The following is a 16,329-nucleotide window of genomic DNA, read 5'->3' as shown; positions in this document are numbered from 1 at the left end:
CAGTTTTATGTCTTCTTTATCAATCTGTATGCTTTTTGTTTTCTTTTCTTGGCTTACTGCATTTAAGGACTTCCAGTGTGATGTTGAAATGGAGTGGTGAGAGGGATATCTTTGTTTTGCACCTAATCTTAGTGGGAAAACATTGAGTTTCTCACTGTTAAGTATGATGTTAGTTGTAAGTTTTTCAAAGATATTCGTCATCAAGTTGAGGTAGTTCTTCTTTGTTCTAGTTTACTGTGAGTTCTTATGGTGAATGGGTATTGGATTTTGTTACATGCATCTACTTATATGATTTTGATTTTTCATTCAGACCTGATTTCTAAACCTGGTTTTAAATATATAATCTCTTGGACAAGTTATTTGTACCTGCCAACCTTAGTTTCCTGATAGGAACCATGTACATATGTACACATTTCTTTTTTATAAGAAACAGCGAGCAGAAATAGGTTGTCTCCCTCCTATTAGGTTGTGAGAATTATTTATGATAATGCATATCAAGTGTTTTCCTTAATGCCTGTCTGTAGTAAACACTTCATAAATAGTGATTGTCAATCGGCATTGGCAAAATAGCAGAGGGATAGTAAACATAATAATAATAGAAAATAAGCCTTTGAAAAATAATGACATTAGTTCAGCTGATGAGATTGGTTAATAAGGTAAAATGATGGGAATTTGACTGTAGATTGTGAGATAATTTGTCCCATGGACTGTGTAGATAATATTTAGTACTTAAAATCACATTTTATTATTCTTAGATAATTTAAGATGAACAGTCATCTTTTTATAATGATTTCTGTCTTTTTGAAACAGATTCAAGATTTTTGGAAACTTACCACTGATTTCTTTACGAATCTCAGATAAAAAACTGCAAGGGATATTGGAATTGATTGAAAGCATCCCAAAACCCCCACCTGCAACTGAAGTAAATGTCCCTGTCAAACCATTTCAGGTAATGTATTTTCAAAATTAATGAAAGCACGAGTTAAAAAAGAAAATTCCACAAACAGTATTTGTAACAGCCACAGAAATTTTGGGTAAAACAATTCAATTCATTGTGAATAGACTTTTTAAATTACATACTGAAAGACAGAATGATGAAATAGTAAAAGGTGCAAATAGTAAACAAAAGAATGAAATAATAAGTCTACCTTTCTTCACTTTTCCAGTCCCTCTCCTCAATGGTTAACTACTGCTTCTCTAGTTTTTTGAAAATGTTTATAGCACATACTAATACACACACATAGAAACATGCATGTCTCTGTGTGTATACGTATGATTATAACAGTTCTGATTAACTGATTATAACAGTTCTGCAATTTGTATTTAGCCTTGAAATTGTAAAAGCACTTCTTTAAATCTACATTTTACAAATTAACTTTCTAATTCAGGCTGGATTTTTTTCCAGTTAATTCAGATTGAGGTGTGTGTGTGTGTGTGTGTGTGTGTGTGTGTGTGTGTGTGTGTGTGTTGTCAGAATTGTCTTAGAACGTATAATAAAAGTCTGTGTGCTAACTGACAGTGAATTAACTTTCCTTCCAGATTCAAAGATCCACTTCTTTGGGAACATCACAGATTTCACAGAAAAAGTTTTCTTCTTTGGAAATTCCATGTGTTGAAGATGGTAAAATGAAACTACTTTAGGAAATTTTCCTTGTTATAAATATATTATGAAAAAATTTTGAGACCACATAAAAACTTTCAGGCAATAGCAGATATTTGCATATTATCCACAAAATTTCACTAAAATTCCTTTAAAACAGTGTAATTTGGATGTTCCTTAAAGTTGCTTTTGCAGTGGGATTTTTTTTTGGTATATAAAAGTTGAACCCCATAATCACAGGGACCACTAGCAAATTAATCATCTTTATCCTTTGTGATCTAAGAGACCCCATGAAACTTTGTGTCTAATTTATAATGTGTTACTTAGCTTTTGGAGATCTTCATTATAGTAATTTTTTTTTTTTACACTTCCTTTTTTGTTATTAAAGGAAAAATCAAGCCTTAATACCTTCATTAACATATGAAAACTGGTAAATACTTTGTTATGAAATACATGCTTTTTTGGCTGCATTAGAAAGAAAAATAAATGTATTTTTCTATTTTTAAAACTTTAAAAATTGTAAATGTTAAACAACAGAAATTGCCATGTTGATCCTCAGTTTTCTAGAGAATGTTTTCCTTTCTGTGTAGTGACCAGGGTGGGTGGGGAGGGGGAGGAAATGTTGTTTGTGAGATCATCTACCCTAAAATTCAATTTTATGTTCTTAGGGATATACTTAGATGATTTTAGTTTCCTTTAAACCTTCTTTTAATGGTTTTACTAGATTTGGGGTCCATTTAAATAGCATGTTGTAGAAATTTACTATCATATATATATTCCTATATAGTCATACATATGTGAAGTAGTGCTTGATCTTAGTTTCTCCATTCAAATTTTAGGGCCTGCCTTCTACTTTTAATATTGCAGTGTTTGTAACTAAGTCCTGTTTACCTGTTTCCAGGTAGAGTGAGCATATTAGTGTGTTCCTTTCAGTATTCATCATGTATGTAATAATTGGCCTTGGCATTCGCTATGAAATTTTCTTTAGCAGTTTTTAGTATCTTGATTTTAAAGATGATGTTCATTAAGCTAAAGATTGTATTTTGTAATTTTCCATACATTTTGTTGTTAAGAATGTTATTTTTTCACATGTAATCTTTATATTCTTTTCTATTTATTTTTGACCTTACATTCAATTTTTTGAAATAGTGTTTTAGTGTTCATATTTATTTCAGAAAAATTATTAGAATGTTATTATTAAATCAGTCATTTTGATTATTGACTTAAATGTTCTATGGTATTTAGATTCAGATGAGGAGTTTTTTGATGCCCCATGTAGTCCCTTGGAAGAGCCTCTTCAACCTCCATCTAGAATTAAAAGTCCTCAACAAGAAAAGCTTCAAAAGCCAGATTGTTCAAAAAATATGACTGAATATAAAATAAGATTTGAAGTGCCAGAGGTATGCATTGTATGTACTATGGTAAAATTAATATGGCTTATTTAAATTGTCAGTCATTTCTACTATTCACAGCTCATTTATATAGTCTCATTACTAATAGACAGTGTTGTTTTCATCCTATTTAAACTCAATCCAGATGTTACCTTGTGGTTCTCCCTCCCCTTTCTTAATTAATTAATCTTAAGATTAATTTCCTTAATCAATAATTAAAGGTTTGGCCACCCTCACCTTTTGAGAGGGACCACATTCTGCCTGTGGACTGTGTATCTCTCTAAATAAATCTGCTTTCACTTAAAAAAAAAGAATTAAGAGTTTAGAGGTATTGTTGTTATTCAGTATATATTTATTGAAAATAATTTGTACAATGTGTGTATTGTGTATGTGTGTGTATAAAATCTCTCCTAAATTTAAATATGTGTCATTTATACTACACGTATACCTCACATATCCATATATAGCCACCATCAATATAAACAATTTTTTTGTTTTAGGTAGTCGTAGTTTCTTTTTTCTTTCTTTTCCAGGTTTTGATTCAATTCTGTCACCTTGTTGGAGATTGTGAACTACCTGTGGTAGAAATTAATGTCTTGGGATTGGGCACAGTCATTGAGCTTCGAACATTTGATTTGAAAGCAAATGCCTTTTTGAAAGAGGTCTGCTTAAAATGCCCAGAATATTTTGGTAAGAATCTCTGTTTTAAAAAACTAAATTAATTAATTTTACTGTTTGATTACCTTCTGGAGATAAATTCTCTAGGTGCTTAGTCAGTACGTATGATAAAATATTATCAAAGAAATGTGTTAGTCTTCAACTTTCATATTATACTTTGGAATCTTAAGGTGTAGACTAGAGAGAAAATGAAGACAATTTTTCTCATTAAGGAAAATGGTTTAATTTTAAGTCTACTTAACTGAATACTAAAATACTGAATAAGTTTCCTATTGATACTGTAACAATTTACCACAGATTTATTAAAGTTCTGTATATCAGATGTCTGACACAAGTCTCAGTGTGAAAAAATCAAGCTGTCAACAGGACTTCTTTTTTGGAGGCTGTAGGGGAATATCTATTTTCTTGCTCACTCAGGTGTTGGCAGAATTTAGTTTTATATGGCTTAAGCCTGTTTTCTTGCTGCCTATAAGGTGAGGATTGGCCTTAGCTCCTACAGGCCTCTCTAGGTCCTTGCACTAATTTTTTTTTATATCCCAGAACCATTATGGGGTGTTAGATCCTTCTCATGCTGTAATCTCTCTAACCTTTTCTTCTACCTTTTTCTTCCACTCTAAAAAACTAAGGTAATTAGATTTGGTGCATTTGGACAATTGAGGATAATTTCCCCTTAATCTTAACCTTAATCATCTCTGTAATGTTACATTTACCATATGAAATAACATATTCTCAGGTTTAGTGGGATTAGAGCATGGACATCCTTGTGGGAGGGGTGTGTAAATATTCTGCCTACCACAAACAATTTATATCCCAAATCCTAACATATAAATTATATGATATCTTAGAAAATGTTTCTGTTTGCTTTGGCAGGCTTTTAGAAGAGTTTTTTGTTTTTTTTTCCCTCCTTTACATTTTGAGGTTTTTCCTTGAAACATAATTCTGAATGGTTCATGAATTCCATCAGAATATTAAGAAAAACTATTCACTTCCAATTGGGGTGCTTTTTATTTCTTTTTCTTGCCTAATTGCTTTGGCTAGGACTTCCAATACTATGTTGAACAAAAGTGGCAAAGTCAGCATCCTTCTCTTCTTGATCTTAGAGGAAAAGCTTTCAGCTTTTCACTGTTGAGTAGTATATTAGCTGTGGGCTTGTCATAGATGGCCTATTATTATTATGATACATTTCCTCTATTCCCACTTTGTAGAAAGCTTTTATATTAAATGGATGTTGAATTTTGTCAAATGCTTTTTCTGCATCTATTGAGATGATCATATGATTTTTATCCTTCATTTTGTTAACATGGTGTATCATGTTGATTGATTTGTGGATGTTGAACTGCAACATCCTTGGAACAAATTCCACTAGATCTTGGTGTTTGAGCCTTTTAATATAGTATCGAATTTGGTTTGGTAATATTTTGTTGAGGATTTTTGCATCTGTATTCATCAGGAATATTGGCCTGATGAATATTCTTTCCTTGTGGCGTCCTTGTCTGGTTTTGGTATCAGGGTAATGCTGGCCTCGTAAAATAAGTTTGCAGATGTTTCCTCCTCTTCTATTTTTTTGGGAAGAGTTTCAGAAGGATTGGTATTAATTCTTTTTAAATGTTTGATAGAATTCACCAGTGAAGCCATCTATTCCTGGATTTTTTTTTGTTGGGAGGTTTTGATTCGACCTTAGGACTTATTGCTCTATTCAGACTTCTTATTTGTTCATGATTCTGTCTTGGAAGGTTGTATGTTTCTAGAAATTTATCCATTTCTTCTAGGTTGTCCAATTCGTTAACATATAAAAATATCCATGCTAGTCTCTTATGATCCTTTAAATTTCTGTGGTATCATGTGTCACATCTCCTTTTTCATAACTGATAATATTTATTTGAGCCCTCTCTCTTTTTCATGGTGAATCTAGCTAAAGGTTTGTCAATTTTGTCTTTTCAAAGAATCAGCTCTTTAGTTTAATTGATCTTTGCTGCTGTGTTTTGGTTTCTATTTCATTTATTTCTCCTCTCTTCTTTGTTATTTTTTACTTCTAACTTTGGGTTTTGTTCTTTTTTTTGCCTAATTTCTTGATGTGTAAACAGTAATTTTGTTTATTTGAGGTTTTTCTTGTTTCTTAAAGTAGACATCCATGCTTTTCTCTTTTAGAACTGCTTTTGCTGCATCCCGTAAATTTTGGTATGTTGTATTTCTTTTTTTTTTTTTTTTTTGGCTGCGTTGGGTGTTCGTTGCTGTGTGTGGGCTTTGTCCAGCTGCGGCGAGTGGGGGCTACCCTTCCTTGTGTTGTGCAGGCTTCTCACTGCCGTGGCCTCTCACACCGCGGGGCGTGGGCTCTAGGCATGTGGGCTTCAGCAGTTGTGGCTCGTGGGCCCAGTAGTCGTGGCTCACGGGCTCTAGAGCACAGACTCAGTAGCTGTGGCACACGGGCCTAGCTGCTCTGCGGCAGGTGGGATCCCCCCTGGACCAGGGCACGAACCCACGTCCCCTGCATTGGCAGGCGAATTCCCAACCACTGAGCCACCAGGGAAGCCCCCTGGTATGTTGTATTTCTATTTCCATTTGTCTCAAGGTATTTTTTAATTTCTCTTTTGATTTATTAATTGACCCAATAGTAAAACTGTCACTATTGCAGAAGACACGATATTATATGTACAAAAACTCTAAAGACTCCACCAAAAAAACTGTTGGAACTAATCAACAAATTCATTAAAGTTGCAGGATACAAAGTCAACATACTAAAATCTGTTGCATTTTTATACACTAATAACAAACTATCAGGAAAGAGAAATTAAGAAGACAACACCATTTACAATTGACTCAAAAAGGACAAAGTACCTAGGAATAAATTTAACTGAGGAGGTAAAAGACCTATCCACTGAAAGCTATAAGACATTGATGAAAGAAATTGAAAAAAACACAAATAAACAGAAAGATATTCTGTGCCTCATGGGTTGGAATAATTAATGCTGTTAAAATGTATATCCTACCTAAGGCAGTTTACAAATTCCATGCAGTCTCTATGAAAATACCAATGACATTTTTCACAGAACTAGAACAAGAAACTCTGACATTTGTGTGGAACCGTGGGAGACCCGAATAGCCAAAACAATCTTGAGAAAGAAGAACAAAGCTGGAGACATCATGAGCCCTGATTTCTAGCTATATTACAAAGCAATAGTAATCAAAACAGTATGGTACTGGCATAAAAACAAACACATCAATTAGTGGAACAGGATAGAGAGCCCAGAAATAAGCCCACATATCTGTGATCAATTAATTTATGACAAAAGAGCCAAGAATATACGTTTAGGAAAGGGTAACTTTTCAATAAATGATGCTGGTAAAACTGGACAGCCACATGCAAAAGAATGAAAATGGACTACTGTCTTACACCATAAATAAAAATTAACTCATAATGAATTAAAGATGTGAATGTAAGACCTAAAACCATAAAACTCCTAGAAGAATACATAAGCAGTAAGCTTCTTGACATTGGTCTTTGTGATGATTATTTTGGTTCTGATTCCCAAAAGGGAACAAAAACAAAAATAAACAAATGTGACTATATCAAACTAAAAAGCTTCTGCGCAGCACAGGAAACCATCAACTAAATGAAAAGCCAGTCTATGAAATAGTGTTATGTAATTGCAATTCGTATATCTGATATAAGGTGTTAATATCTAAAATAATATAAAAAACTCATACAACTCAATAGGGAAAAAAACAAACAAAAATGGACAGAGGATCTGAATAGGCATTTTTTCCAAACAAGACATACAACTAGCCAACAGGTTCACGAAAAGATGCTCAACTCACTAATCATCAGGGTAATGCAAATCAAAACCATGAGATATAACCTCATACCTGTTAGAATGGCTATTATCAAAAAAACAAGCAATAGAAAGTGTTGGTGAGGATGTGGGAAAAGGGAACCCTTGTGCTTTGTTGATGAGAATGTAAATTGGTGCAGACACTATGGAAACTAGTATTAAAGTTCCTCAAAAAGTTAAAAATAGAATTACCATCTGATCTGGCAATTCCACTTCTGAGTATTTATTTGAAGAAAGCAAAAACACTCACTTGATAAGATATGTGCACCCTCATGTTCATTGCAGCATTACTGACAATAGCCAAGATATGGAAGCAACCTAAGTGTCCATTAATGGGTGAATGGATAAAGATGTGCTGTCTGTTGGGTTGGCCAAAAAAATTCATTCGGGTTTTTCCATAATAGCTTATGGAAAAACCCAAACGAAGTTTTTGGCCAGCCCAGTAGATACCATCGAATGCTACTCAGCCATTAAAAGGAATGAAATCTTGCCATTTGTGACAACATGAATGGACCTTGAAGGCATTATGCTAAGTGAAATAAGTCAGAGAAAGATAAATATGGTATGATCTTGCTTATATGTGGAATCTAAAAAAAAAAAAACCAACCAAGGTAGTACAGAGAACAGATTGGTCGTTGCCATAGGTGGGGGGGGTGGTGCAGAAAATGGGTGAAGGGGGTCCAGAGACACAAACTTCCAGTTATAAAGTAAGTCATAGAGATGTAAAGTACAGCATGGTGACTGTAGTTAATAATACTGTTTTGCATATTTGAAAGTTGCTGAAAGAGCAAATCTTAAAAGTACTCATCACAAGAAGAAGAATTTCTAAGTAAGTGTGAGGACAGATGTTAACTAAACTTATTGTGGTGATCATTTCACAATGTATATTAATATGGAGTCATGTTGTACACCCGGAACTAATATAATGTTTTATGTCATTTATACCTCAATTAAAGGAAAAGACAAACTATTCACTAGTTTAATTTCATTATATTCCTTTTTAGCATAAGAACATTATTATGTGTAGAGGTGACATTAAAACTATTTTAATAGACTTTATTTTTAGAGCAGTTTTTCATTCACTGCACAGTTGAGCAGATGATAGAGATTTAACATATATCCCCTGCACCTACACAGGCATAGCCTCTCACATTATAAATATTCTCCACCAGAGTGATACATTTGTTGCAGTTGATGAACCTACATTGACACACTACACCCAAATTCTGTAGTTTACTTGGTTCAGCTTGGTGTTGTGCATTCTAAGGGATTTGAACAAATGTATAATGACATGTATCCAATATTACAGTATCGTACACAGTAGTTTCACTGCCCTAAAAGCCCTCTGTGATCCATCTATTCATCCTTTCCTGTCATCCCTCAATCCCTGGCAACCACTCATCTTTTTACTTTGTCCATAGTTTTGCCTTCTCCAGAAAGTCATATAGTTGGAATTATATACTATCTAGCTTTTCCAGACTGGCTTCTTTCAGTTACTAATATGTATTTAAGTTATCTCTATGTCTTTTCATGACTTGATAATTCATTTCTTCTTAGCACTTAATACACTGTGTGATGTACCACAGTTTATCCATTCAAGTACCAGAGGATGTGTTGGTTGCTTCCAAGTTTTGCCAGTTCTGAGTAAAGGTGCAGTAAACATCCATATGCCGGTTTTTGTGTGGACATAAGTTTTCAGTTTCTTCGGATAAATACCAAGGAGCACAACTGTTGAGTCTAATATAAGTGTATGTTTAGTTTTATAAGAAGCTCTCGAACATTCTCCAAAGTGGCTGTACCTTTTAGCATCCTCATCAGTAATGAAGAGAGTTCCTGTTGCTCCATGTCCTCACTAGTGTTTGGTGTCAATGGCCTGAATTTTGAGCATCCTAATAAGGTGTGTAGTGTATCTTACTGTTGTTTTAATTTCATTTCCTTGATGATAACATGTAGAACATCTTTTCATATGTTTATTTGCCATCTGTATATCTTCTCTGGTGAGGTCTCTGTTAAATTCTTTGGCCAATTTTTTAAATTGTATTGTTTGTTTCCTTGTTGAATTTAAAGAATTCTTTGTATATTTTGGATAACAGTCCTTTATCATATGTGTCTTTTGCAAATATTTTCTTCCAGTCTGTGGCTTGTCTTTTCATTCTCTTATAGTCTTTTGCAGAGAAGAATTTTTATTTCTAATGAAGTCCAGTTTATTGATTCTTCCTTTCCTTAATCATGCCTTTGGTGTTGGATCCTAAAAAGTCATTACCGGGCTTCTCTGGTGGCGCAGTGGTTGAGAGTCTGCCTGCTGATGCAGGGGACACGGGTTTGTGCCCCGGTCCGGGAAGATCCCACATGCCGTGGAGCAGCTGGGCCCATGAGCCATGGCTGCTGAGCCTGCGCGTCTGGAGCCTGTGCTTCGCAACGGGAGAGGCCACAAAAGTGGGAAGCCCGCGTACCGCAAAAAAAAAAAAAAGTCATTGCTAATCCAAGAATGTCTAGATATTCTCCCATATTCTTGAAATTTTATAGTTTTGTATTATATATATAGATGCATCATCCATTTTGAGCTGATTTTTGTGAAGGGTGGTTTTTTGTGTGTGGATATCCGTTTAGTCCATCAACATTTGTCAAAAAGACTGTCTTTCTCCATTGTATTGCTTTTGCTGTTTAGTCCAAGATCAATTGAGTATATTTAGGGAAGTCTATTTCTGGACTCTCCGTTGTGTTCTATTGATGTGTTTTGTCTGTTCTTTTGCCAGTACCACAGTGCCTTGATTACTGTAACTTTATAGCAAGTTCTAAAATCAGGTAGTGTCAGTCCTTCAACTTTGTTCTTCTCCTTTAATATAGATCCTCCTCAACTTTCGATGGTATTATGTCACAACAAACCATTGTAAGTTGAAAATATTCTAAGCTGAAATGCATTTAATTCCCCTGATTTACTGAACATCGTAGCTTAGCCCAGCATACTTTAAACATCCTCAGAACACTTATTTAGCCTACAGTTGAGCAATATCATCTAACACAAAGCCTATTTTATCATGAAGTGATGAATATCTCATATAATTTATTGAATACTGTACTGAAAGTGAAAATCAGTATGGTTGTAAGGGTACAGTAGTTGTAAGTTTATCAGTCTTTTTTTGTTTGTTTTGTTTTTTGGTTTTTTTCACAAAAGTTTATTCTTAAATGTACAATAGGTTCCAAGACAACACTTCATTCCAGCTATAGGTGGCAACAGATGTTATGGCAGGGAATCCAGATGTTTAATCCAGATGTTTAAACAGGAATGGAACTAAGGATCATCATTGCCTCAGGCACAAGGAACAGCTTACTTTTTGCCAGATTTCTAAATTCCACCTGTGGCCAGGGGGCTTTTCCCCGTGGCCTTTGCTTTTAGCTCCTCAAGTTTCTTTTGCTCCTCCTTCTGTTTCTGCTTGAATGCCTATCTTCCTTGTCCATCTCCTTGGCTTGCTTCTTGGGCTGCTTCAGGGGCTTCTTCTCGCCACCTTCACGGCCCGACATGGCGCCTGCCGCCCCTTCCCCAGACCCTGCCACCAGATGTGGATATAAGTTTTTTTACCATCATGATACAAACCATCTTAAGTTGGGGACCGTCTGTATTGTCTTAGGTATTCTGGGTCTTTTGCCTCTGCTTATGAAATTTAGAATCAATTTGTCAGTATACATGAATTGGTTCCTGGAATTTTGATTGGTATTGCATTGAATCTATAGCTCGGGTTGGGAATAACTGACATCTTGGAACTGTTGAGTCTTCCTATCCTTGAACATGGATCATTTCTCCATATATTTGGATTCTTGAACTCTAAACACTAATTAGAGTTTTGTAGTTTTCCTCATAGAGGTCTTGTGCATATTTTATTAAATTTTTTTCCCTAAGAATTACATTATTGGGGTGCTAATGTAAATGAAAATTGTGTTTTTAATTTCAAATTCCACTTTGTCCTTTATTGGTATATAGGAAAGCCGTTGACTTGTATCCTGCAACCTTACTATAATGACATACTAGTTTGAGTTTTTTTATTGTTGATTCTTTTAGATTTTGTGCATATATGATCATGTAATCTGTGAACAGTTTTATTTCTTCCATCCCAGTCTGCATCCTAGTCTGTATACCTTTTATTTCTTTTCTTCTCTTATTGTATTTGGTAAGACCTACATTACAATGTGAAAATGGGTGGTAAGAGGGGAAGGACATCCTTACTTGTTCCTTAGTGTGAAAGCTTTGAGTTTCTCACCATTATGATGTTAGCTGTAGGTTGTTTGAAGATACTCTTTATCAAGTTGAGGAAGTTCTCTTTTATTCCTAGTTCACTGGGAGCTTTTATCATGAGTGGTTGTTGGATATTGTCAGATGCCTTTTCTGCATCAATTTATATGATCATGTGGTTTTTCTTCTTTAGCCTATGGATGTGATAGATTATGTCAGTTGATTTTTGAATGTTGAACCAGCCTGTTATCTTGGGATAAATCCTACTTGGTCATGGTGCATAATTTTTTCCACTGTTGGATTTAATTTGCTATTATTTTGTTGAAGATTTTTGCATCTGTGTTAATGAAAATTCCTATGAAAATTCCTGTCCTGTAGTTCTCTTCTTCCCTTCTTCCTCCTTTCCCCCGTTTTTTTTGGTCTGTGTGTTTGTGTGTGTAGTTTTGGTATTAGGGTAATTCAGGCTTCATAGAATGAGTTAGGAAGTATTTTCTGTTTCTATAGTCTGAAAGAGCTTGTACAGAATTCGTATAGTACCTTCCTTAAATGTTTGTTAACATTCACTAGTGAACCCATCTGGGCCTGGTGCTTTCTGTTTTGGAAGGGTATTAATTATTGACTTAATGTCTTTAATAGATATTCAGTTTGTTTATTCCTGTGTGAGTTTGACAGGGTATGTCTTTCAAGGAATTGTTCCATTTTATTAGGTTATCAAATTGGTGGGCAGGGTTGTTCATAGTATTTCTTTACTCTTTTAATGTGCATGATACCTATAGTGATGTCCTCTGTTTCATTTCTGATACTAGTAATTTGTGTTCTCTTTGTTTTTCCTAAGTTAGCCTGGTGAGATGTATAACTTTGTTGATTTTTTTCAGAGAACCACTTTTGGTTTCTTTGATTTTCTCTAATGATTTCTTTTGGTTTCATTGATTTCTGATCTAATTTTAATTATTTCTTTACTTTTGCTTACTTTGGATTTGTTCTCTTCTTCTTTTTCTAGTTTCCTAAGATGTGGAAGCATAGACAATTGATTTTAAATCTTCTTTTCTAATATATGCATTCAATGCTATGTTTCCCTCTAAGTGCAGCTTTCACTATAGCCCACAGATTTTGATTAGGTGTGTTGTCATTTTTGTTCAGTTCCAAGTGTTTTTTAATTCTTTCTTTAAGATTTCTTTTTTGACTTAGGTGTTACTTAGAAGTGTGTTGTTTATTCTCCAAATATTTTGGAATTTTCCAACTGTTCTGTTATTGATTTCTATTTTAATTCTGTTGTGGTCTGAAGGCAGATGTTGTATGATTTCTTTTTTTTAAATTTGCTAAGGTGTGTTCTGTGGCTGAGAATGTGGTTGATCTTGGTGAGTATTCCATGTGAGCTTAAGAAGAATGAATATTCTGCTCTTGCTGGATGAAGTAGTCTGTAGATATCCATTACATCCAGTTATTTGATGGTATTACTGAGTTCAACTGTGTCCTTACTGATTTTTCGTCTGCTAGATCTGTCCATTTTTGATAGAGGAGTGTGAAGTGTTCTAATATGGTAGTGGGTTCATTTATTTCCCTTTGCAGTATTATCACTTTTGCTTTCTATTGTTAGATAAGTACACCTTAAGGATTGTTGTGTTCTAATGGAGAATTGACCCCTTTATCATTGTATAATGCCTTTCTTTATCCCTGATAACTTTTGCATGCTTTGAAGTCTGCTCTGTCTGAAAATTTATATAGCTATCTCTGCTTTCTTCTTATTAGTGTTAACATAATGTATTTTTCAACATCTGTTTACTTTCAATCTATACGTACTTTTATATTTAAAGTGGGTTTCTTGTAGACAGTGTATACTTGGGTCTTGTTTTTTTGATCCATTTTGGCAATTGTTGTCTTTTATTTGGTACATTTAGACCATTGATATTCAAAGTGATCATTGATACAGTTGGGTAAAATAATTTTTTTCTAACTAAAAGTTAGTAGGGCTTTACTTTTGTTTTTGAGACCACATGAATGTGTTCTATTTGCATGTGTATAAAAGTACCTTACTCTTAGCTGTCCTGGAATCAATGTTCTTTTTTTTTTTAATTTTTAAAAAATTATTTTTTGACTGCATTGCACAGCTCACAGGATCTTAGTTCCCTGACCAGGAATAGAACCTGGACCCTGGCAGTGAAGTGCCGAATCCTAACTACTGGACCACCAGGAAATTCTTCCATGTTCTTTTTTTTTTTTTTTTTTTTCCTTTTTTGCGGTACGTGGGCCTCTCACTGTTGTGGCCTCTCCCGTTGCGGAGCACAGGCTCCGGACGCGCAGGCCCAGCGGCCATGGCCCACGGGCCCAGCCGCTCCGCGGCACGTGGGATCCTCCCGGACCGGGTCACGAACCCGCGTCCCCTGCATCGGCAGGCGGACCCTCACCACTGTGCCACCAGGGAAGCCCCTTCCATGTTCTTTTGATGGTTGACTTTTTATTTTTTTAATGTTTATAAGTTATTTAAGTTTTAAATGGAAGCTATCTTGTGAAATCTTTTGAACTCATTTAGGAATTTCTTTACCCAGTGAATTGAGATACAGAAAATAAGGGAGTTAGAGAACTAAAGTAAAAATGAACTATCTGTGGGAATAAGAAAGGTAAGGAATATGCTTATGTACATCTCAAGGATTTGAGAAGGCCATCTTCTCTGGGAACTCATTCCCAGACAAAAGATGTCAGTTAACTGGTATAATGAAAACTTCTCCTTTTTTGTGAGCCCTGAATTAAATGTGATCTATGTATTTTGGGAAGCAGATTAAGTATTGTGGCCTGAAAACTTAATCATTGGATATGATTTATACATTTTAGTTCCATACTCTACACTTGTTCTGTAGCCTCTGAGAACTTGCGTGTGGTGAATTGTGTTATGATTATCGCTTCCTGAAAAAATTATCATACATGGAAGATACAGAGTTCTGCTTTATGATGCTTTTTACATCAAAGTTTGCTCTGGCAGTTGGAAAGAAAAGTAAACCAACTTGATAGTGTTCACCAGTAATCCAGAAGTATTATAGCAGTTGTTAATATTTATGTTTTTTTATAATTTTTTGTTTTCCCAAAAGCAAATGATAAGAAAACGCTTACACACATAATACAAGATATATAATTATTAGTGCACCTATTTTGTAATATATTTGCTTCTGTTTTCTTAGAAAGAGTAGGAAGAAGTGAATAGCACAATTTCTTACACAAAGTAAATGATCAGTAAATAGTTATTCAATGAATGAATAAATGTGTGAAAAAAGTGGAGACCTTCTTAAGGATTGAAATGTGATTAGCATCTACAGTAGAAGACTAGCTTAATTGCTAATAAGCTTTTAAATCTGGAGGATTCTGTGGAAATATGTTGCATTTTTTTCCTGAAGAGTAGTATGATTGGTTTGTAGTCCTTTCTTCCAGTATCTAGTTATTGATTTTGAACAGTTGTAAGTAATTTGCTGATGATAGTTATAAAGACTTTACACAAAATACTATTCTACAACAGTTTCCTCACTTATCTTCTTAGATTTTGAGCAGCAGCAACAATACAACTAGTAAAGACTGATAATATGGTAATAGTTTATTTTAATCTAAACTAATACAGACAACAGTTTAGTTTCTCATCAGATACCTGATGCTTTTTCTCTACAATTAGGATTTTAGAGATACTGACAGTTTTCTTTCTAGCTATTTCTATGACTCAGGACTAGAATCTCTTCATGTTCCTATCTAGGTTTAGAAGGGTAAGAATCTTCAGCATTGTGGCATAAGAGAAGGGAATTGTGAGATGAAATTACATTTTTAGAGTTTAAAATAAAGGATGAAGGACCTGAGTTGAGTAATACAGAAATCAAGGCCCAGAATTGATATGATACAGGAAATCCTTCTTTTCCAATTCTAAAATTATTAATATTGCCTGCATTTATTTTCCATTAGTTTTTCTATGAAAGAATAATTTTAGAAATTATTTTTAGATGAAAACAAGAAACCAGTTTATTTGATTACAACACTGGATAACACAATGGAAGATCTGTTAACACTGGAATATGTGAAGGTAAGTAGTTTGATTTATATTCTTGTTATGGTAAGCATGCTGCTGAAATATTAAAATCAAGTTTTATAAGTTTAGCAGTATTTAGTTTAATCTTCATTCTGATGTGATCGCTATAACTCCTAAAAGTTTAAGATTTTTTTGTTTTGTCATCCTCTGTTAGATACTTGTGATTTATAAACACTTCACATAGCAAGATAATAAGCAGCCCACATTCTAAGTAGAAATGACCTGCAGTTTGGCTATTTCCCCCCCCATCAGGATGTCAACAAACTTTTCAGTCTTGATGGAATTTATTGTGGTATAGGATATAAGATGAGGCTTTCACTTGATTTCCCACCATTGTCTGAAGTTACCTAATTTTCCTGCTGTCAGTGACTCTATTCCTTTCCTATGGATTTATGATAACCATTTCGTCATTTATTAAGTTTTTATGTGTACTGTGGTCTACATATGATTTAGCCCTTGTTTTCATTGACCTGTTTTTATGTAAGTGCCATGTTATTTTAATAATTACAGTACTTAATGGTAAATGAGAATTATATCACTTT

The 16,329-nt window shown here is 34.3% G+C and overlaps 1 protein-coding gene and 1 pseudogene across 3 annotated transcripts in view; one reads left to right on the top strand and one right to left on the bottom strand.

Moving 5' to 3' along the window:
• Positions 1-16,329, top strand: part of VPS13A (vacuolar protein sorting 13 homolog A) — a 242,039-nt gene that overhangs the window by 88,276 nt on the left and 137,434 nt on the right. For all 3 annotated transcript variants that reach the window (XM_030876971.2, XM_060300819.1, XM_060300820.1), the window contains exons 23-27: positions 811-949; positions 1,540-1,621; positions 2,846-3,000; positions 3,525-3,681; positions 15,702-15,781. In XM_030876971.2, coding sequence (XP_030732831.2) covers positions 811-949; positions 1,540-1,621; positions 2,846-3,000; positions 3,525-3,681; positions 15,702-15,781 — 613 coding nt within the window. The remainder of the gene's footprint in view (positions 1-810; positions 950-1,539; positions 1,622-2,845; positions 3,001-3,524; positions 3,682-15,701; positions 15,782-16,329) is intronic.
• Positions 10,828-11,021, bottom strand: LOC115863793 (translation machinery-associated protein 7-like; annotated as a pseudogene).

This window comes from Globicephala melas, chromosome 6, assembly GCF_963455315.2.
Source record: "Globicephala melas chromosome 6, mGloMel1.2, whole genome shotgun sequence".
In the NCBI taxonomy this organism is placed as follows: Eukaryota; Metazoa; Chordata; class Mammalia; order Artiodactyla; family Delphinidae; genus Globicephala; species Globicephala melas.
This window is presented reverse-complemented; position numbering and strand designations above follow the sequence as displayed.